The sequence below is a fragment of the Pterocles gutturalis genome, unplaced genomic scaffold (genome assembly GCF_000699245.1).
Source record: "Pterocles gutturalis isolate BGI_N339 unplaced genomic scaffold, ASM69924v1 scaffold36093, whole genome shotgun sequence".
NCBI classification, from domain to species: Eukaryota; Metazoa; Chordata; class Aves; order Pterocliformes; family Pteroclidae; genus Pterocles; species Pterocles gutturalis.
The window spans coordinates 13,375-37,003 of NW_010121932.1; the positions used below are offsets into that span (position 1 = coordinate 13,375).

Genomic DNA, 23,629 nt, shown 5'->3' on the forward strand with positions numbered 1-23,629 from the left:
ACACAGTCAACCTATGTACAACGCTGAGAGTCGATGATGGTTTCTGAGCCCAGCCGGCAAGAATGTGCCATCTCTCATCTCTGGAAAATCATGACTTTAAGAAGTAGAACTACTTTTGCCCTACGCTTGGTATGCAGCAGTGCCCGTGAATACGTTTGGTTTGAATACAGCAGTGAGTTTGTTGGCTCTGTGGATTTGTTCCAAATGAGTGATGTTGGCTTTGGTTTTGTTGTACTTGAAGGTGCCTCATCACCAGACATGGAGTCCAGCTATGGGGGAGGCTTGCTAGATATGGTGAAAGGAGGAGCAGGGAGACTCTTCAGCAATTTGAAGGATAACCTGAAGGATACCCTGAAAGATACGTCTTCCAAGGTCATGCAATCTGTTGCCAGGTACAGTACAGCTGAAGCTGCCTAACGCAGGTAAAATCACTAGCTGCCGGTCTGAGCTGCCATCTTACCTAGCACAGCACAACTTCCAACTAACTAATGAAGGAAGGAGGTGAAAAAAACAAGTGATTTCTTTGATTCTGGATCGTAATTGGTATTTGGCCTCAAGGAAGCAGGAAAACCAAAGTAAAAAAATCTAAGCATCATAGCAAGTGAACATCAACATCCTGAAATGTGGCAAAGGCCTTCCCAGTGAAAGCGGAGCCTTTGGTCTCCCATGGGGTCCTTCTACTCAACCACCACTTGAACATTTTGTCACTGACAATTGGCTCATGTTGGATGCCCTCCCTTTGCCGTGCAAGGTGACTCTGCTGGCTGACCTAACTGTTCCCTTCGCTAAAGCCACCTTTGAATTGAAGAAAGAGCTGGGGTGACTTTGCTTTGGTCACCTCTGCTGGCGTTGTCCCCTGTGCTTGGCACTCTAACTGCCTCTGAGGGATATGGGCTATGATAAATTAAAGAAACTTAATGCATGCAAGATCTCAGAGGCTTTGAGGGATCTGCAAAGTGGCAAACTACTACAGATCTCTCCTGAAAACTGGCACGGAAAATTAATGACCAAAGGGGAAAGAGACCATTTTTGCAAGCTTCTGCATCCAGTTAATTGCGTATGTAGAAAGGAAGGCTGGGTCACTGTCTGCAGGAAGCTTTTTGCACCCTCTTCTTAAGGCATAATGACAAAGTACAAAGAATCCATTTTAAGATCATTCTTCCTTGTGTCCTAAGCAGATCTTTGTGGGAAAACACTCTTCTGGTTCCTCTAATGTGCTGTCTTCTGTAAACATGTGCATAATGCCTGTCTCCTACTCTGTCTTCTTTTAGTTACACGAAGGGGGAGCTAGATATTTCATACATTACCTCAAGAATCATAGGTAAGTACTGCTTATCAGATAAACAAAGCTCATACTATCCCAGGGTTCAGAAGTCCATAAACGTGTCATGCTGCACGCTCAGCCTGGCTTCTTCTTACGTTTCTAGTGATGTCTTTTCCGGCTGAAGGTGTGGAGCTGGGATTCAGGAACCACATTGAAGATGTACGGACATTTTTGGATTCCAGACATCCTGACCACTACACAGTCTTCAACTTGTCCCCCAAGTATTATCGCAGTGCCAAGTTTCACAACCGGGTGAGTGTCTTCTGAGAGATTAACAAGAGCAGGGGGTGAAAATTCTTAGGAAAAGGGGCACTAGGTCCTGTTTCTGTTTACCCTGAATGTGGCAGAAAGTAAGAAGATGAAGAAGGAATTACAGGTTTTTCTAAGCTGCTGTGGCCATTTCTGAGTTTCAGCTGTTAGAAGCTGCTGCAGAGAAACAGAGAGTAAAGCGAAAGCACTTTGAAAGAAATTACCAACAAAAGAAGGTAGATTATTTTCACGTTGAACAATCCTTCAGTTGTGCTTTAACCAAGCAGGAGCCCTTAGCAGGCAAAGCACATGACTGGGAACTGGATCTAAGGGGCATTTTGGCTCTTCCACTAGTGTATGACTTTAAAAACCCACCTCCACTCTCTGCTCCAGTTTTCTTCTCTGAAACCAGAACAGTGTATGGGAGCATTGCAAAGCTCTGGTTCATTAATGGCTTTTAGAGGAAATCTCTATGAAATACTGCTGTTGAAATGCAAGATTAGATCTAATCTTTCAGAAAACTTTTTGTTCTTTCCCTTTCCCACAAGGCAGTGATGATTTTGTTGGGTTTTAAAAAAAATTATTATTTTTTGTTGCCTTCAACGAAAACGGCAACAACAGTTGCCAGGCTTAACCCTCGGTCAGGGTAAGCAAATCTCATGCTGCATAAGCCTCGTTTAATTTTAATTTGAGGTATAGCTGAATCTATCTTCAGCAATTGCTGTGGTCACCTGAAATCACTCCCTCACATCACAGCGCATTTCTCGGTGGCAATCAGTAACCAGCCATGACTTCAAATGAGAGTAAATGAATGGGAAAGGCTAATTAAAAGAAATCAAGGACTCTGAATCTTCAGTCTCACTTGGTTCTGGTGCATCGCTGTTGCTGTTGGTGGGAGGAGAAAGACAGATCTAGTTTTGAAAGCCCAGCACTCAACATTTGATGGTATATTGCTTGACCTGGCCATAACTCCTCCATCCCCTGTGCTTTATCCAACAGCTTGACAGATGTGTCGCTCTCGAAGCATGACAGGTGCTTTGTAAGCTATGGCCTTGACAGACACAGGAAGAAAATGATGCATCTTTTGTTAAAATATTGTATTTTCAGGTTATGGGCTAGGAAATACTGACTCCATGTACTCTTCAGGAAAATGAAACATGCAGAACATAATATATAAGATCAGATGAAACATGAAACAATTACAAGTATGAGGTTGAACTTCATATATATATTGGAAAAAGTACTAATGGCCTATCAAGGAGATTAAATCATGTTAAAAGTATTTTCCACATTGGATGAGGATGCTGGATGAGCTGAAGTTTTGAGACACACACTTCTTTGAAGGGAAAAGCTTTTGAATTCCTATAATCTTTAAAACTTCTTTTTTTCCTAAGATCAAAGTAGGTCACTTTGCATAGTGACACAGGAGGGAGATGACAGTTAATGTCCTGCTGGGCCGTTTCCCTGCCCTGCCATGGCTGTGCGAGGCACGGAGCCCCAGGTGCCTGGTCTGTTGAGGAGAAGAGGGAACTATGAACACTCAAACCTGCTGCTCAGATCTGGTTGTGCTCTGTTCTCCTCCCTGCCTCACCTCCCCGGCAGGAGAGGAGAGCTCACTTCTCCTCGAGGAAGTGTGAGCAGTTTGAAAGCATATAACTTAAATATAACATTAAACAAAATCAAACTTCAGAGTCCCTGATGGGCCACATTCTTGGCTGTTGCTGCCCTACTGCTAAAGTAAAACAAGCGCTGGCTGATTATTTCCAAAGAATTCCCGTAAGAATTTCTGTAAGGTTATTTTTCAGGAGTGGGGGTGAGGTTATGTTTGAAATAAATTAAATGCTACATAGCATGTATTTAATTTCCTAATTGTGAACCAGTGGGCAGATGTGTAATTATAGGCAAAGTAAATATATAATTATGGACTGTGGGGAAATGTGTATTATTTACTCGATTGGTGATAATGGCTTTTCCAGATGCCTGACAGTGTGTTGTCATGAGGTCTATTCAGAACACTGCCAGTGAAAGGGTCACTGATCATATTAATTCTAACAGACACTTGGAATTGTGTTTTGTGGTCTCATTGCAAGTAGATCTTGTGGCTCCAGAATCTTGCTGCAAAAGTATTTGGGGCTGGGAGGAGAAGACTTATGCTTGATATAAAATAATAAACTAATTGGTGCGATAACATAAAATAATTGATAATGTAAAACAAAGGAAAATAAAGTGTATACAACAGGAACAAGGAAATAAACTCCAGGAGGAGATGGGGGATGAGGATAATGCTGTAGAGAGGGTAAACAGTGGATGGTCGTTTACTGCCTTCCAAAGCTCGAGCATGGATTGGCCTGTTGGTTAGCTTCTACAGTGCAAACCTGGGCTTGTTCACCAAACGCCCAGCTGAATTTTGGGATATTGCAGAGACCAAAAACATTCATGAGTCTAAAAAGCAATTAGACAAATTTCTAAGCAGATATTTGATTTGACAAAAATCTCCCAAACGCTAAGCAGAGGCCGGCCTGCACAGAAAGGCTGGCAGGAGGGGTGGCTGGCAGGAGGGGTGCGCTGGGTTGGGCAGGGCTGCCCATGCGCTCTGTCCCTGCATCCTCGGGTGTGTCCTTGGAGCCACTGTGTGAGACCAGACACAGCTCAGCAGTTCTCCAGCTTGAGTCAGGATTCCTGTTTCTGATGTAGGATGTTGTGCAGGTGTACGTAAGAGAGAATCTTAAATACAAGTTTTATGAAACCTGAAGCACTTCCTTCCTCTGGGAGATGACCTGGTCAGGTATGGAAATCATATGGCTATTTAAGAACATGTGGGCCAGCCATCTCCTTCCTGCCCCTGGTTCTCGTTAAGCAGGATACAAATGTCAGCGGAGAGTGAAACAATCCTTTGTCTGAGGACAAGCCTCATGGTGTTTCTCCTTTACATTTCTTCTAGCCAGAAATGCCTTTAAAAAAAGATATTTCAATTAAAAGCAGATGAAACAGAGCTGTCTGTAGATGACTATTTGATGTGCTGTCTGAGACTGCGAGGACTGTTCTTAAGAGAAGTGCTCTGACTCAGAACTAGTACATTGATGAATAGTAACTAGACATAGTGTAGGATTTGTGGTTTTTCAGCTCTAAGAAGTCATTCATTTTTCTGGCTCATATTTTAACTATACTCAGATACTATTTTTATTTTTTTTTTAACAGCAGTTTCCCTTTTGTCAGTCTAATATCTCTCAAATAGGGCTTGAAAATCCCGTGACACAAAATAACAGAGAACAACAGATGCTTGGTATCCTTTGAAAAACAGAGATGTAGTGTTTAGGCACAAGCTGTACAAGGCTTTAGACATAGCCAAAATCAATGCACTGCTGCGAGACTGGAGTGTTATGACAGGCCACTCAAGATAACCTGACTTGGAATGTAAATTTTTTTAAATAGTCATTTTTCAAAAATTGTCAGTGACAATACATCAATATTATGTTATTTAATTGAGAATTCTTTTTTGTTTGTTGCCTCATAATTCATGAAAGTCACAGAGCAGAATTATGCAGGAGAAGGGGCGGAGTAGGTTTCAAGCATGTAACTCTTGTTTTAAAAAAGGAGTACAATTCTTGGCAGAAAGCATTTGTAAAAGCAAGCCTTGCTTATTGCTCTTATGAAGCTGGCTTTTGTTCTTCGTGCGATCCCTGTAGGTATCCGAATGTAGCTGGCCGGTACGACAAGCGCCCAGCCTGCACAACCTCTACGCCGTCTGTAAGAACATGCACAACTGGCTACAGCAGAACCCCAAAAACGTGTGTGTCATCCACTGCATGGTAGGTACACCAGAAAGTAACCACATTTTTACACCTATGACTCATAAGTCTTATTTCACGTTGCATGTCTGGAGTCTGTGTACAAGGATGGTGACAATTTCTAAAAGAATCATAGAATCGGGGAATGGTTTGGGTTGGAAGGGACCTTAAAGATCATCAAGTTCCAACCCCCTGCCATGGGCAGAGACACCTTCCACTAGACCAGGTTGCTCAAAGCTTCATCCAACCTGGCCTAAAAAGAAAGAAATGTAGTAAAACAGATGTCCCATAGAAAGGGATGTCATCTTCCATATGCAGGTACATAGCTAAGCTGGAAGACCTAACACTGAATGAGAAGCGGGAATGCAAAGCAAGAGACGTCACCATTCTAGCAGTTAGCTACTAGAGGTGACGAGTAGCAAAAAGGTTTGAACTTCACCTGAGAACCAACCGTAGGAGCTGTCAGCCTGCTATGGCTTTGCATTTTATTGTAAGTCATTGCAGGACAAAATGCAGCTTCTAGACTTATTGATGGAAGTTGGGGAGAAAACACGTAGTTGGGAATTCTGTCGAACTGTGGCACTGAGATTGTTGGTCTCTTGTGGTCACTACTTGTCAGGCCTGGCTGAAGAAGTCCAGTTGCTTTCTGCTCCTCCTTGTGCCCCACAGCTGAAATGGTTCCTAAATCCCCCGTCAGAGTTATTCAGTACTGGGAAATGTATAGACAGGATGCATGTGGGTGGTGTGATTCTGTCTGACTAACTTGTCATTTACCCCACACAACCTTTAATATTGACAGTAATGCCCAAAAGGAGAGCTCTGGTTTGCTCCTGGAGTCTCAATTAAATCTGGGATGCTGTCAGCCCTCATCAGCATAAACTGGAAGGAACGGGGGAAATGACTGATCCCAAAGTGCATAGACCTTACATACGAGTCTGGCATTTCTGCCTTGCGTCGCACAGCCAGAGGCTACAGGATATAAATTCCATTCAAACAGAAATGAAGATACACTTGATACCTCCAGTCCTGGAAATCTAGCTGAGGAATCAAATTCCTTTACTGTCCCTTGAGCAATGAATATCAGAATAATGCTGTAAAGCACAGGCAGTCCTTTTTAACACTTACTAAGGAGTCTGCAGAAGCTCTGGTGCTGTTTGGGTGAGGAAACCTTGGGCTGGAGTTTTTTGTTTGTGAACTCTTGTAGGTTGAATTTCTATTAGACGACTGCCTGCAGTTGTAGGACGGGTGTACTCTGACCCCTGTGGTCAGTCCCAGGCCTATGTTTGAAATAATTCTAATATTAAAGCTTGGGAGCAGCCACGAAACCCCAATGTTTGTAGACAAAATGTACTTCTGGGCTTTCAAAACAAGTCTAAACCATCCTCAGCTTTGGCCGCTTACTGGATCTTATCTTAGCTTTGATCCAGGCCAGTGCTTCTCAGTGAAGTCCTGGGTTTTAAAACAAATGACACAGCACTGAAAATTCCTCATCATCCTGCGGTCTCAATCCTAGTCTTTCTAGAGAAATTATTCTATGTGATTTAAGGAAGAATGGAGAGTGTTCTCCCGAAATTTCAAGGATGTCTCTGATATTTATACATTTTTCTCCCCTTGTCCCTTTCCTTAACAGGATGGCCGTGCAGCCTCAGCCGTGCTGGTCAGTGCGATGTTCTGTTTCTGTCACCTCTTCTCTAATCCGGGCCCTGCTATGCAGTTACTGAACACAAAGAGACCTGGAATTGTACTGTGGCCATCTCACAGGAGGTAGAGTATACCGGCTGAATGCTGTGCAAGCGAGCTGTATTCCTCACACTAAAAACTGCCCGAGCAGCACTCGTGCATTAGCCACGGTACCTCGCTTTGATGGGTCTTAACTGATGTTTATGGCCACTTCCATTTTACCCACATGGATATGACAGTAATGGAGGAACAAAATCAGATATTACAATAGCTTTTCTCGCTGGTTCAGGAAAGCTGACAAAGCTGTAGTTAAGAGGGTCACGGTGTCAGCTTCATCCTTAACAGGAGCTTACACTGTAAAAATGTCTTCTTACAATGTCCATCAAGCAGAGGGAAAAGGGCCTGTCAGAGCAAACCAAAGGTGTAGTGTTATGTATGTAAGAGTAACATGACTAAGAAAGTAATTTATCTGCTAAGTGCATGTGAAATAGAAGGCAAACTTCTACTGGTTAACCAGAAAAACCATTGCTCAGCACCTTCTCTCCTAAAAGGTGAGGAGAAACGATCTTCATCTCCGAGCTAAAGGCCAACTTCCTTCCTCTTGAGCTCCAGTTATTGTAATTAAACAGAAGTAGAAGCATAGGTTATGTGCCAGCTGCAAGGATGCTGGAGTACATGGAAACTCCAGTCCTGGAACTGTGAAATAACAGCACTTTCACTGGATTTCAAGGTAGACTTCAAATTCAGAATGAAAATTAGTCGCCTAGGATGGAGATTTCAGTAATGGCTTTCTCTGTCTGCAGATACATAGGATACATTTGTGATCTAATAGCAGACAAGCCTGTCATTCCTCACTGCAAACCACTCACTATCAAGTCAGTCACCCTCAGTCCAGTCCCCTGCTTCAACAAGCAACGAAATGGGTGCCGGCCCTTCTGCGACATTCTCAGTGGAGAAACCAGAATCCTTACCACCTCCCAGGAGTATGAAAGAATGAAGTGAGTTTCTGTGCTCTCCTACCATCCTTAAAAACTTAGCGTGTGGAGGCTTTCGTTTTGCTGTGATGTGTCGAATATCTCTGCGGCAGTCATTCCCAGGCTGCTCGATAAATGAAGGAGTGCATATATTAATTAAAAGTTCATGTCTAGTGTTGAAATAAACTGCCAGAGTCTGATGTTGTTGTGCAGTGGGATACCTTCACAGAGATAGTCCAGTGCTGTGTTGGTTTCCCCTGTGAAATGTTTCTGTTTCAACTAAGCCTAACCCTAAGCAGAGTGCTGAATTGCTTGGCCTGAACGAGATGATGGGTTTTATGTTGGCGTTGTTGATGGGTGGTAATGGCATCATGGAAGGGAGCTTAACTGTGGATTTCCTTCTCTTCCACTCAGAGAATACCGTGTGCAAGAAGGGAAAGTCCTAATTCCACTGGGAGCCACTGTCCATGGAGATGTTGTTGTTTCTGTCTATCATATGAGATCAACCATTGGGGGACGCCTTCAAGCAAAAGTAGGAGTTTGTTTGACTTCACTGCTCTTGCACAGTAGAGGCAATGTAGCTAACTAAGAGATGGCTAAATATGGGGTCTAAGAATGCACATGGCACTTGTGATAAAAGTTTCCAGACTTGACAGTAGACGTAACACACTTTTGAGCAGTGCCAAGTGAAGACAAAGAACTGCATATGGAGAAGTCCATGATGCCTCTGGTCTCTCTTTATGGAGATGGTGTCCACTGATAGGGTGTAGGATCCTTCCAGCTGATGTAGAAGACCGAAACTGTCCATCAGTAACCAGCTCAGGGCAAACCAGCACCAAAGCACCTATGCACTCTAAGAAGATGGAAGAAGATTTTCTTCTGCTCAAATTAGAATGATTTACTTAACGTAATAGCAGTGCTGAAAGTGAAAATATGTATTGGTCTGTGCTGTTCTAGGCTTTGGGACAGACTTTAAAATACTGTTCTCTGGCTCTTGTAATTGTGGAAGAGGAATTTGGAAATGCAGCATGTTCAGACTACAAAACTTGGATCTGCAAAAACTCAATCAGTAGTTGTCATACACCAAGTTGCCCCATTAACCTTTGTAGTGATGAGGGTTAACTGGCTCACTCAGTGAAACAACCTGTTTAAATTGTAGTGACTTAAAGCACAAAAAGTGGGGGAAGAGGCAAGTTTTGTCCCACCTGCCTTGAGTACCACCTCATTTGCTCCCTGCAGATGGGTGCTGCATGGCTGGTCAGGCATAACTGTGCGACTCCCCCAACCAGCTGGGTGTGGTGGCTGTGTTCTCCAACCGTCACTCTATCCACTGACACTTTCATCTGACATCTTGATAATTTTCCTTTTGATATGTTTGAAACTTTAATATTCAAGTTGCAGAGTGACCAATTAATGTTCTCTTTTATATTTTTTACTGGTGCTGTTTGCTGTATAGATGATGCTTTACTGAAGCCTCTGTATTTTCCTGGGGTACAAACCTGTTGCTCCAATGTATTCAGTGGAAACTGATATTGGTTTTATTTACAGGCTAAAGTGTCAAGTAGATCCCAGAAATAAAGACAAGCAGGGAAAGAAGGCATCTTCCTGCCCGCTGTGAAGGCACTCTGCTGTATGGAGGCAGCAGCAGCAGGGTTTAAGACAGATGGCAATATTTGAGTTTGAGAAGGAAAACCTCTGCTTTGTGTAGAAGAAGCAGAATGAATTAGCTTATATAGCAGTTATGATTAGTCTATATAGTAACTGGTAGTCAGGTAGATTTAACTAACTGTCTGCACGTGCTATAAACCAGCACTTGTTCAGTCTGGTGCTCTGTGGTTTTTTTCAGATGACCAACACACAAATATTCCAAATTCAGTTTCATACTGGTTTCATCGCCCTGGGAACAACTACACTAAAATTCACCAAGTGAGTATTTTAAGATGAACATTAATCAAACCTGAAGCATAAAAGCCTTATGAAGGCTGAAGGAGACTATCCACAGATGAAATGTGAAAAGTCTGTGTGCATGCATATATTGAAAGACTTTCTATAGCTTGGCAGAAATATCTTTTCCTTTTGAACTGTATAACTCTTGTCCCCGTTTAGGCCTGAACTGGATGCCTGTGACTCTCCAGACAAATATCCTCAGCTCTTTCATGTTATACTGGAGATAGAAATACAGTCTACTGATAGACAAACTGAATTAACTCCCCCGTGGGAGAACTTCACGACAAAAGACATCAATCCAACCATTCTCTTCTCCTCTCATCAGGAGCATCAGGACACTCTTGCTTTGGCAGGTAAGAGCTGCATAGATTTATGCAATGCATAGGTTTACCTGCATGCTGAACTTTGTGTTGCTTGATTTTATTTATCTGGTGCTCTGCACTGCAGGTAGAGGTCCCAGTGATTCACCCCAGGATAACATAAGAAACATTGGACAGAGTGCATTCTTCTCATCTCTCAGCTGGCAAGGTATGCAGGCTTGGTCTTCAAAGTAAAAGCTGCTTTGAACAAGATAAACAACTTTTTTTTTCTTCCCCCTTCCTGGAGCACAGAGTGAGGCTGAAGGAACCGATTGTAACGTGCCTTTCCCATTAGGTCACGGCGTATTGCTGGTCACACCCTTATGTTGCAATTGAGGGGAATTAATTTCCTACAGCGTCCTCTTCAAACATGGCCTGCTTGTGCCCTATATGAAAATGACTGACATAGTTCTAGCATAAAGTTTCACCTGAGGCCTCCTTGATGCTAAAACCAAATTTAAGCTTTTCCCTAATGTCACACTCTATGTATAGCGCTGTGAGAATGTAGCACTGAGACCGTGTGCTTGAGAGGCCGTTTAATAATGCCGAACAGCTTGGAAATCCCACAGCACTGACAAATGCCGTATTCCTCTGGCATCGGTGCCATCTTGGGTAGGAACCTGCTGTAAGAGACACTCGTGGGCACAGCTAGGAGGGTGGTTTATGTCGCTCCTCCTTCCCAATGAGCCGTGGTTTGCTTGGATTGTGAGGCACAGCTGGAGATTATCCTGGATGCTTAGTCCTGACCTGGAAACTCATTCAGTTTGTATTTGTGGGAGTTGCATTTGCTGACTCTTCAGGCTTGAGGAGAGTCAATTAACTTCTGTCTCTCTTTCCTGATCAATAAAGCTGGCTCCTTACAATACAGACCAGCAAAGACTTTAAGTTAATCTTTGCAAAGGACTCTTATTTTAAAAGTCTATCAAAACGCCACTGGGATATTCCCGTAGCTTTTTGTGCTGCTTGTAAGCTGATTTTGATGGCACCTTTGTGATGACAAAACTAACAGCTACCTAATTTTATTTTTAATCATCATTTAGATCAGAAATCTGACAAAAGTAGCTCTCACCCCACCTCAGAGGATCGAGCAGCGTTGGTGCATGAGGAAAGCGAACAGTCAGATGACGAACTCTTGTCCCTTTCCAGTCAACACAGTAATGCCAGCGGTGACAAACCTCACAGCACACCAAAACACAGCAAAAGGCAGCAAGAACCTCCGGCACCACCTCCGCCTGAAGACGTGGACCTGCTGGGCCTGGATGGTAGCCCTATGAGCAAGAGTTTTCCCTCGCAGCCCACCGCTGCCCCCTCTAACTCAGACTTGCTGAATGATTTGTTTGGGGTTGGTGGGCCAAGTTCCCAGAGTCAAAGTGGACAGCCTGCTGCTGAGGAGGTCTTCCACGTAGGGGGACCTGGATCTGTGCAGTCAACTCCTCGGCGTTCCGCAGCTTCGGCATCCCCATCCCCGTCCCCAAGGGTAGGAGAAGGTAAGAGTGGCTATGCCTAGTGGGTGACTTGGTGGGGCACATGCTTGGAGAATCCCACCTCAGTGATCTGCTTTGGGTTGTTGGATTCTTCTTGGGTACACTCATTTCATGAAAATTAAGAGCCGCAAGGGATCCCAAGAGGCTAGACAGTTCTTCTACTCTGAGATGGGAGTTGGTGTACCTTCACACTCAAGAACACAAAGCAAGTTATCTAGTTTGTTTCCTAAAGTCTCTACTGGAGCTCACCCAAGTGTTTGGCTGGCTCCTTACGCTGACAGCCACTGGAGATCATCAGTTTTGCTCTTACTATGTGTCCAATCATGCATATGAGGAGAATACGTTGTTTGTTTTTTTTTTTTTAAAGCCTCTTAGGTTTTTGGATAGACCCATAGGAGTTTGCACTGAACTTCTTTTTTAACTGGTGGGGGTTTGGAGCTATGATGTGGGTCCTGGACTATGAAATATAGCTACGCCCTTCTGCCATTTTTGGCCTTTCTACAGATGAAAATAGGCAATATGAGAAGATCTTTTGTTTCTTCAAAGGCAGACTGAGATCAGGCTGGCAGAGGGAGTGGTTCAACAGATATTAGAAAGAGGGAATCTTTTGGAGGGAGGAGTGAACAGAGGAGTGCAAGTGAAAATCATTTGTAGGTGAAGAGACCAGTCAAGTTGCTCAGGTTCACTGAGGGCCTCTGGAACAGATGGTCAGTTTTGCCAAAGGCGAAAGGCGAACAAGCGGCCGGATCCGACAGCAGGTCTCTGTGCACGGCGCTGAGCTGTGCAGCCTCCCTGTGTTTGGTTTGGCCTCATCCTTTATGTTATGGTTTAAGAGCTGACATTGTCAACACATACCTGAGTCAGAGAGCACAGTATGCTTACTTAACTTTTTCTCAGCAACTAACAACTTAAAGCATTCATAATGCCTGCTAACTTTCTTGTACAGAAATGGTATTTTTTCATTTTGTTAAGGAGGCACAGGCTTGGGTGATGCTGGGGCTCACACTGGTAGCACCTACCACAAGACGGCCGTGCATTGTCCCAGATAAATTGTCCCAAGCCAGGACAGCAAGAATAAGAGCTTGTGAGATAAGTGGAGACTAGTAATTTATTGAGTATCCTAAACAATGAGTAATGTAAGGAATGAGTAGCATCACTAACACAATGCATATTGTCTCAGGATTGTATCTTTCTTGAAGCAGTATATATTGCATTTCTGCTCAAGATGCTCTTTACCTTTCAATTGTTGGCAAGTAAGAATTTGAGTGACTTCATTGGGGTTTCTTTTGTTGGTTGTGTTACTTGGGTTTTATACATGAAAGACAGTAGGCTAAACAAATTGATCAAAAATCGAGTTTGAGAATGAACTGGATTTTTGTAACAAGTGATGCTACATAGAAAAGATACCACTTATTTTCTAAAGCTGTTTCTAAGAGATGGTCCTTTTTACCCTCGACATGTATAACCTTTGACAGCCTAAAATCATCTTGGATTGCCTTCAGCTCTTGAGAGGGAGCAGGAGTTGTGCTAAGGCACTAAGTACAAGCTCCGGGCTGTCCCTCACCATCCGTTTATTTATTGACAGTATGTACAAGTTGACACTTCAGATGAAGTATCTAAATACTTACTTTGCTCCTAAATTGAGTCCTTCTCTTTGGAAAAGACAGATGGGATCAATAAGTGTGTTGCCATGACCAAGTCACGTGGCTCTCTACGTGCCCTAGCATTTGGCTGGGGTACTTTTAGTTGCTCTCCCACAGTGGCATGCCATCTCCTATTTGGTATCTGCAGGTATGAGGTCTTCTTCACACCCCAGTGTCTTTTCCCTGAAGCGCATTCATTGTATAAGTTAATGATTCAGCTTTCTCAAATATGTTTTTACAGGAACTGCCTTTGATCCGTTTGGAAGTAGCCCTAAGCAAACTGGTCCAGACCTCCTGGGTTCCTTTCTTGGTTCATCAGCTGTCCCTGGTGATCCTTTCCTTCAAGCAACAAGAAGTCCTTCACCAACTGTGCACAGCGATCCCTTTCACATGGGTAAGAAAGTGAGGCTCTTCTAGTGCATTTAAGTAAACATTAAATGCCACTTTTAAATAGTGACGGAGCTACTAAGTACAAACTGATCCTTACCATAAAACTACTCCAAACCACAGAAATCCCACCAAACAGGAAAGAGCTTTTTGTCTCTAGACTTAAAGCATATTCATAATATGATGTGTGGTAGGATGAGACTTGTTTTGCTTAAGTCTTATACTTAATTAATAAGCTATTTGTGTACATGAAAAAAAGAGACCATGAAGAATGTCTGCCTACATATTCCTGTGGTTATGAGGTCTCATTTGAACCAAACTACCATTAATTGAGCTAAACAGAGCATGGCATATTAAGCCTGTTAGAGAAAACACACATCCTTTGGTGATTTTAGTTACAGGCATCTGCTTTCTTTAGACCTGATAGAAATCCTGGCCAAATTCACAGTCGAATTTGTCTCTTATTTCAAGAGAAGGAATTGTTTTTTCTTTATTGGACTTTTTTCTTCTCTTACTTTGTTTGAAATGTCCCTTAGTTGTCCCCTTCTCCCCCTGTGCCAAAATTTAATGTTGTAACCTTCTCTGAAACACATTCAGATATGAATTTGTTTGTGTCTGATTATCTAACACATGTCCCCTGGGTGGAACAGTCTTGCTGGAAAGGCAAAATGACAAAGGAGGGAACTAGCCTGCTGCTGGCATGGCTCGCGTCCTTGCTTTGCCAAACGCGGGTATTGGATATGAGCTCTGTGAATAAGATGGTTGAGTCACACTTGGAGCTGGCTGCACTAATGAGAAGAATTTAAATGGTATCCCAGCATGATGAGGTATTAAATTACAGCGCTAGTGTCTACGGATAATGAAATACTGGCAGGGTGAGCTGCATGGATGTACAGGCTTTATTTGATGCAGGGGTAAAGGAAGGACTGTGTGTGTTCTTGCTGCTTTACATCTGTGTGGGCTGTTTTGCTGTGTTTGTTTTCTCCATCCTTGCCCTTTGCATGTAGAATACTTCCTTGGGTTGAGAAGTGTTCAGAAACACTAAATCCCATGTGTTATTCTGGTGGTAAAGCTTTTATAAATTAGTATATAAAGACTCTGACCAAAGCCACCATAAAATGAACACTCTAAATCTTCATCCTTCCCTGCTTACCTCTGGATAGTATCAGATCAGAAATAAGGGTTAAATTTGTAAAGCCCATCGTGGGGGAGAAGTTCACTTCTAATTAACAAATGGGAGGTGGACACAGTACTGTCTCTCCTGCTGCTTGCCCCCTACTCTTCCTAGATGCTGGATTATGTTAGTTTTGCTCTGCTAGTTTGAGATATTTATGCGTAATCATTCTGCTTAGCTTCTAGCACACCAACTGTTTCCATACAACCAGATGTTTCCAGTGGTTGGGACTGGCCCAACAAACCAGGTATGTATCATAAAAATTCAGGACACTTAATGAAAAAACCCTTAAGGTGCCCTGAGACAGGAGAGGCAGATGGAAGATGCTACCAGGCACTGCAGAGAATGGGTTGCCTCTTTCTGCTGCTCAGCACCTTGACTAATACAACCAAACTTCAACCAGGATTTTAGCTGCTCTCATCTCAGTGGCAGCAGGTATGCTGCCTGGTGTCCTGGTCTCCCAGCCATCCAAGTGAGGGTCTGACCAGAGACTACCAAACTTTCTGACAGCAATCTGGGTTTCCTTCCTCAAGAAACCAGGGCCTGCAGTAGGACAGATGCTCAGTGAGGATGTACATGGTTGTGTTTCATTCCGGTGTAGAGCTAAGAGCAGGACCTGGGAAGTGATATGTGTTCGGGGGATGCCACTAAACAATGGCATGATTCTTTCTAATCTTTGGAGAGTACATTTGTCCTACCGAAAGTTGCTCCCTGAAGGCTTGTAGTTCTTAAAATATACATTTGACATAATTACTTTGTCGCTGCAGACAGTCTAGGGAACACTTTTGTTCCTGAGCCTAATTGTGAGTGGGTGTGCAACTAGTCTGGGCCAACGCTGAGTTGAGACTGCTTAGGAGCCTGAGGATAGTACACTTAATTTTAACAGCGGTCTTCTGACATCATGTGACTGAGAACTGGGTAAAAGCTGCACTTATGTAAAATAGGGATAAAAACTGAGTTATTTTTTCTTTTCTCTTTTTCTTCCCCCCCTTTCAGCTGGCCTAGGTGTGGGAAGTAAGTCAGCTGCCACCAGTCCTACAGGATCCCTCCATAGTACTCCCACTCATCAGCCTAAACCCCAAACACTGGATCCATTTGCTGATCTGGGGACTCTTGGAGCAAGTTTAGCAGGTTTGCATCCCTTATTAAAAATTTTTTTAAAAAATTACCAGCTTTGTTTTAGAGAAATAGGATGAACAGCCTGGTATGTGACAAAGAGCTCTATGGGTCCTCTCAGCCTATGTCCACATCCATGCCAGTGCTGCTTTCATGCTTTCCCTTCTGCCTGATTCTCTGTCAGATCTCAAAAATCTGTGCTTTTACTGATCATCCATCAAAAGAACTGCTAACAACTTCTTGGGACTTCAGTAGGCTATATGGATTGCAAAGCGTAACCTCTGTCTTGTAAGTCTAAACAGTCTCAGTAAGGATGCTCTGTTTAACTCCAACAGGAGAACTGCTACAGACCTTGAAGCAGTGGCTGTGAGCAGCCTTTGGCTCTTGAAAGCTTCTAGGGTCCTTGAGGAATTGTTTCTTTCTAGACTTGACTCATTTTTGTCCTTTGTGAGGCAACCTGTGGAACCTCACTGACCTGCCTCTAATTTGCAGTACTATCTAGAGGTAGGGTCCGAACCCATTTTCATTCGCACCTGGCCACAAAGGACTGCTTGGACAAGTGTTTTCTTCTTGTTTTATCTCAGAAAACGATCAGCAAACCCTTGACCCCAGTGTTTAAAAGGCAGTTTTGACATATTATTTAAGTTGTCCTTAAAACCCAGCATGTCGGCTTCTCTGACTCTGGTAAATAGATTTTTCTTCCCTTTGTCAGTGCCCTCAGCTCTTTGCAAAGCCATTGTGGTTTTATCTGATGTTTGTTTTCTCCTTTGCGTCAGTATCAGCATGGTTCTGGAATTAGGTTTCCCAGTTCCCTCTGCTGGATCACTAGCTGCTCTGCAGGAGCAAAATAAAAAGGATGCCAAGACCCATGTCAGAGCCATCGAGGTGCTTTTAAAACATGTATTCTCTAGCAAAGTTATGGAGTTTAAAAACAAACGACTTGGCATCCACAGGATATTTAACCACAGTTTTGTTGTTCATGACTAAGTCAAAAACACTCACTCCAGTTTCCATGACATGTTTGGGAGCTGAAAGCTGAGTGTGGATGTTAGTCTCAGATAATCAAATATAAACACTGCATACCTCCCACCACAAACTGAGCCAGAGGAGCATCCCCTAAAGTAACAAGGTGCTGAAACACACAGCTCTGGGGGACAGCATTACGTCAGCACAGCACAAGGAGAAACTATTTCAACATACGTCAAGTTGATGTTGCCACCGTAACCCACAGCAGCTGTGGTTCCCAGTTAGCTGCACGGAGCTTTCCCTGTGAGCTGCTACTCCAGTTCCTGAGCAATCTTCAAAGCCAGGTGCTGTCTTTTAAGCTGCTTACAGAGCAGCGACAGGAAAGTTGAAGGGATTTTCTTGATGTTGCAAAAATAAGTTTGTGGCAGAGATGAAAATAGAAGGCAGCTGCCTGGGGGGATTTTGTTTAGGTTCCCTTTTTGAAAGGCAAGTCAGTATCCTGTTTGCTGATGCACACCATCACTCCTTTCCTCAAACTGTACAGGTGGCCCTTCGTTTGCCAGTAAACCCACCACGCCAACGAGCATGGGTGGAGGATTTCCCCCCTCGCCGCAGAAACCCTCTCCCCAGCCCATGGGCAGCGGTTGGCAGCAAGGAGCTGGCTACGGCTGGCAGCAGGCACAACCCAAAGCCCAGCCGAGCATGCCTCACGCCTCCCCGCAGAACAAGCCCAACTACAACGTGAGTTTCTCAGCAATGCCAGGAGCACAAAACGACCGTGGAAAAGGACCAGCTAATGTTGGTAAGCTTTGCAGAGTTCAGCACCCAAAAGGTTGGGTCCTTCTAATATTGCTTAAATGCTCAAACATCTTAACAGGGTCTAAGCAAGTCAGTCATGCTGATGAGATATAATTTTTAACACTAGTTGTCCTGTCATAGACTCTAAAGCATGCCAGTATTTAGGAAATCCTGTATTCCAAGTGGGCTTCAATAATAATTCAGAAGTAACATTATCCTATACCTTTTTTGTGAGAACCTGTGCACTGGGACATTGTTCTAGTGATAAGCGTTGGGGGTGCCTTGGGTAGAAAAGCAGTGCTAAATAAACCTGTGCTGTGATAACAACTTCAGATCTTTTTGTTTTTCAAGATTCAAAACCAAAAGTGTCCGCAGATTTCGAAGATTTATTATCTGGTCAAGGTTTTAATGCTCACAAGGACAAGAAGGGCCCCAAAACAATAGCTGAGATGAGAAAAGAAGAAATGGCTAAGGAGATGGACCCTGAAAAATTAAAAGTAAGCAATATTCTTGCTTATGCTTTTACAGTCATTCAATGTGTCTTTCATTCTCATCATGCTGGAGGCTACTTGAAACACTGTCCCTGAAAGGTGGAGGGGGCAGCAAGCCACCAGCTGTCCTACATGTGAGGCAGCTGAGAAAATCTTTCAGATCATTTAGAAAAAGTGGTATGTTTGTAAAAACTCTGTTCTGAAATATCTTCTTACAAATAAACCAGACAAAAGAGCAGTGACCATCTCTGCCAGTCCTTCTGCCAAACGCAGGTTTGGGTGAAATGAGGGATGTTCTCCCCGTGACGAGATTGCATTGGGGCAGAAAGTGAGAACTTCCTCTTGTTTGTTCATCTAATAAATTCTTGTGGCTTCCCTGGAGATGTGAACGTCCTTTGGAATAGATGTAAAACTCCGAGGTTACATTTCTTGTCCTGTGGCAAACAGTGGCTTGCTCAGTGTTACTGTCAGGGCTGCTGGTCTTCCACATCACTCCAGCCCTGATTAGCAGGCACAGCTAATTGAACTAATCCTCTGTCTCATTAGTCTTGCCTGCTTTGGAATTGTTTCATCTCTCCTCAATAAATTGACAAACTACAGATCTATTATGAAGAGCAGGAAATTCAGTCTGTCCTTCTCTACATTTGAAAGACAAACCCATGAATTATAATTACAGAAGGATACAGAACTGAGAGGAAAAGGCCAAGCAAAAGTCAGGCAAACTTCCAGAAAACAGAATGACTTTTTCTTTTTTTCCTTTTTTTTTTTTTTTTTTTTTTTTTACCTTGTGGAAATGTTTTAACCTTTGTGCCAGCAACCATGCTGAACACAAACGTCAGCCACTTGTAACCAAGCCGGACAGCTGTCAGGCCATCAAGTGGGCGGTAGGTTTCCCAATTCACAAGCTATACAGCTGCAGGCATCCATGTGGTACTGCTTAATGTGTGCAACATTTTCCCCCCAGCAAGCTGCCGAATCACTGAAGCACCCAGCTGATTCTCCCTTCCCAATACAATTCCCTTTGCTCTGATGCATTTTATTTCATTGAGTCACTTCAGCTCAGCCTGGAACTGTGAAATCTATTTACACTTTGGTTTTCATGTTTGCTTCCCTTTCCTCCTCCCCTTCCCCAGACATAGGCAGCCACTAAGGGGGACTGCATCACCAAGGAAAGCGGACTACCTATTGCTTTATTTGACTGCTGGATTGCAGGTAGCAAATAGGCATGTGGAGAGAATTGAGGCTTCTGACTTAGAGCTTAAAAAGATTTCTGTTGAAGCCAACCTTCAAAATGAGTCTGTGGAAGACTTGACTCTAGACACGCACGAAAGATACACATCCTCAGCAGAGTTCTAGTTGAGCTTACTTGAAGTGTGCAATTAAGCTTGCTAAAGAGGCACATAGTTAAATATTTCATTTATCTTCTGACTGTTCCATCTAATGACTATTCATAGCGTTACCAAGTCAGTATTTTTAGCAGGGATGTTGCTCAAGGTGTGTCTTAAGTTTCAAGCAGTGATATAAAAATTAACGGCAAAGCAGGGACTGACAAATATCTTCTAAAGGTTTTCTAAAGCTTGGAAAGAAATGTAAGATGCTCCTTGGAGTCATTGCTATTCAAATGAAGAACCTTCCTCCTACTGGAATATTGAATGTAAGGCATAAATTGAGACTCCCATTATTGTCTCCAGATCCTGGAATGGATTGAAGGGAAGGAGAGAAATATAAGAGCCCTGCTGTCTACAATGCATACAGTCTTATGGGCGGGGGAGACCAAGTGGAAACCTGTTAGTATGGCAGATCTGGTAACGCCGGAGCAAGTGAAGAAGGTCTACCGGCGGGCAGTGCTTGTCGTTCATCCTGACAAGGTAAGGTTTTCCTTGATTCACGTTGTTCAGAAATTGACACTGTTCTCTTAATTATAAAGTGTTGAATGTGATTGCTTAATTTATCGGTGCAAACAGCTTTGTAGAAAGTAGCAGTTTAGGATTTTTGCCAGTTTCTGAAAGGTAAGAACTCCAGCAACTCCCAGCCCCAAGGCTGTGCCTCGTGCTACTCCAAGCAATAGAGATTCAGATCTTCAGCTTTTGTCTCCCTTGCTTTGACTCTTAGGTGGTGAACAGCAAACAGTCTAGAATAATGTGCCTGCTAAAGGGGATGAGGGTGTGATAAAGGCATACGAAGAAACAAGGGTCTTAAAATCAACCTTCTAAAATGGAAGAACTGGGTTATCTGATTATCCAACTTGTGGTCTTCCGCTTACACTTGCCAACCAGAGCGCAGTGATGCCATCTGGGGAACACCGCAGTGATGATGAGTCTTCCACTTCTAAGGAAATGGAAGCCCTCAGATTTTCAGGGCAGTGGGCAAAGCTTGAAGATGTGGGCAGCCAGAGGCTTGCGGGAATGCTGGTTTTGTCAAGGAACTGTGCCAAGTGGCAGCCCTCTCCCTTCAGTGCAAAGCTTAGGTTAAAATTTTTTACACTTGGGACTGCAGTGCTTTACTCTATCATGTTTGGGGGTTATCAGCTCTAAGGAGCAGAAGAGACAAGAAATTCTTAAGCCATAAACAAGGAATAAGCTACTGTTGAGGGCTGCTTACTTGTTGAAGAGTAAGGAAACATCATTAGTGGAACATTAACAATAACTGCTTGAGACTCTAGCTGCTCAGATGTCATATAGTCTGATTTGGTAGATGTGATATTCCTCTTTTTGTTTTTATTCCAGGCTACTGGGCAGCCATATGAACAATATGCAAAAATGATATTTATGGAGCTAAATGATGCCTGGTCAGAATTTGAAAACCAAGGACAAAAACCCTTGTATTAGGTACTTTCTCTGTCTCCACTACAGAACTGTGCTAGTGCTTATATAGTCTCTTGTCACAATTGTCACTGATCAACCAAACTCTGGCTGGAAATTCGGAAGTTTCAGAAAACTAAGAGCCTAATACTTATCATGAAGAACAAGAGAAAGGTTTCCTTATATCTTGTATCCTTGTATCAAGAATCCTGAGCTCTGAGGAACTCTAGCCACCTGGCTTGCCACATGAGAGCCACGGGGTTACAGTTTCTTGTAACTTTTATATTTTTCTTTGGATTCAAGTGGGGTGAGAGAACACATTCCAGGGAAAGGTGGAATTGTTCTGTCTCCGCCACAGCGTAGCTGGTGAATTTCCTACTTTTTTTGTGATATGTGATATGGCAGCACTTCATTTCAGTAACTGGTGGTGAAGCCCAAACTTCGATGTACTTTTTTTCCTAGGTTTGGATCCAACTTTATCAAATTTACGTGCTCAGCTGTGGTTTTGGCACACTTCTAACAGTCACCATTTGCTGCTTAATTGCTCATGTAGTATAGTATGCCTGAACAGAGGCAAAGCTGAGTCCTGGGTTAGATCAGTGTGGCAGCTTACTGCTGCTTTGTGCACTAATTCTGTACTTCACCTCATAGTCCAGCAGTGAAACATGCAGAAGAAATTCCTCAGCATTACAGAGCAAGTGTCTTTTAAAGCAAGCAACAAGTAATTGATGTTAAACAGCACCTTGTTGGTTTGTTAAAGAGCAGTTCTGGGGGAACAGGGAATTAGGGGGGGAAATGGGGGAACCCACATTTGTCCAAGTGAAGAATGAGCATGTACTGCATTTCCCATGAATTTCTCATCAGTAGCTTAAAACCATCAAACAAAAAGAAATATCAACAAACTAAAACTCTGCTGCTCAGTTTCAGAAACTTCCTGGTCTACAGGTAACATTTCCCATTCAGAAGACTTTTTCCAGCCCACTTATATCACCTCTATGCCTTTATCAGCTCCAGGGCACTTGGCAAAGGCTCTTGGCAGAATGCAACCTGTTGCAACTTCACTTTTCAGACCATGGTGTACAAGCTGTCACATAGACATCTGTGGACCAGGTCTGATTTTTGAGGTAAAAACAGTGCAAATTGATTATCTTAAAAGTTTATATTGGACCAAAGCAATAATATCACAAGAAAATATCTCTGATACAAAAGCTGAAGCATCTTTCCTGGTTTAAAAAGCAAGTTACGCTCTTCACCCCAAATTCTGGTGTTCTCCTTTTGTAGAATAACTAAAGCTAACAGTTTATTTACCAACATGTTGTATCTGTATTTGAGCTTTGAAAGGGCAGGGGTATGCAGAAGATGGGCAGGAAATAATTTGTATTTACTGCTTAAGGAACAGGTTGCTATCTGATGTGAGTCTTTAAAGCTGGTGGTTTTTACAGACAATCCACTTGTCGTTGCACTTACATTTTCAAGTGGCAAAGCTTCTACTGCAAAGACGGTGTGTCAAAGTACATTGCTTTCTATATAAGTCATCCTTTTGTTGTATTGGTCCATTATTTACTACCATTAACTGAAAATGTGAAACCAACACATAGGTCTCCTTTTATATAAAAGACCTTAAGATAATAGTAACAAACTGGATGTTATTTATTAATGTTTTGATCCAGTATGTGCTTGTCTTATTTAAAGAGATAACTGGAATGTGAATCATGTTCCTGTGATTTGTTGGTTTATTGTTTCTCATTCACATTTGTAGATATTGTGACCTATGCCTATATAATAAAAAGGATCTCATTACTATAATGTACTTTTTTAATAATGACAACTACATTAGCTTTGTATGAAGTTTGTCATGGCACATAACTCTGGATACTCATACGTTCACCAAAATACAAATCCATCATTAAACTTGATCAACCAAAAGAAACCCTACTGCACTTAAGCTTTGATTACTTCCTTCCCTAATGTTTTTATGGATGCATGAAAGTATTAGGACATATGTATATCAAAATAGTTAAATAAAAAAAAATTCTTGTCATATCTGGTAGTGACAGAGGTTATCAATGTTCAGGCTTACTGTTTGACTAAATTATTGTAATTTTTGTAAATACAGTATATACTCAATTAAATTGTGACTGGTCTAAAACATTTGTATATACATTAAAAAGCTCAAATTGACGTATTCAGGTATCTTTTGTGCTTGTGGGGAAAAACTCTACCATCTTCCTTTAAACACAGTTCAGAGTCACTTCTCTGCAAATGCTGGATAAACAACAACAAATTCACGTATATTGAATGGAAACATCTTTTTTTTCTACAACTTCTTACCTGTGTGACTAACAGCTCTGCTGCTCTAGCGCAGGGTTGGGTGGGACCTGTGTGGGACACACAAAAGTACCCATAAATTATTTGCTCGAGAGTGTTATCAATGAAGGCACTTTCGCG

At 42.7% G+C, this 23,629-nt stretch overlaps 1 protein-coding gene across 1 annotated transcript; it reads left to right on the forward strand.

Moving 5' to 3' along the window:
* Window positions 1-247: 247 nt before the first annotated feature.
* Window positions 248-23,363, forward strand: DNAJC6 (DnaJ (Hsp40) homolog, subfamily C, member 6). The gene is made up of 18 exons (XM_010077386.1): window positions 248-392; window positions 1,272-1,321; window positions 1,428-1,576; window positions 5,260-5,382; window positions 6,992-7,125; window positions 7,845-8,039; window positions 8,430-8,547; window positions 9,862-9,941; window positions 10,122-10,315; window positions 10,410-10,490; window positions 11,362-11,808; window positions 13,690-13,824; window positions 15,188-15,256; window positions 16,006-16,131; window positions 17,636-17,893; window positions 18,241-18,386; window positions 20,072-20,248; window positions 21,107-23,363. Exons 1-18 carry the CDS (start codon window positions 259-261, stop codon window positions 21,206-21,208), a joined length of 2,718 nt encoding a protein of 905 aa, XP_010075688.1. The 5' UTR covers window positions 248-258; the 3' UTR covers window positions 21,209-23,363.
* Window positions 23,364-23,629: the final 266 nt, after the last annotated feature.

What these genes read in the sequence shown, in the direction of transcription:
- DNAJC6 (XM_010077386.1), top strand. Translation starts at nt 259, where the DNA reads ATGGAGTCCAGCTATGGGGGAGGCTTGCTAGATATGGTGAAAGGAGGA. An exon ending in CATTACCTCAAGAATCATAG is followed by an intron (nt 1,322 to 1,427) that starts GTAAGTACTGCT and finishes TTACGTTTCTAG; the next exon opens with TGATGTCTTTTCCGGCTGAA. An exon ending in TTGTCGTTCATCCTGACAAG is followed by an intron (nt 20,249 to 21,106) that starts GTAAGGTTTTCC and finishes TTTTTATTCCAG; the next exon opens with GCTACTGGGCAGCCATATGA.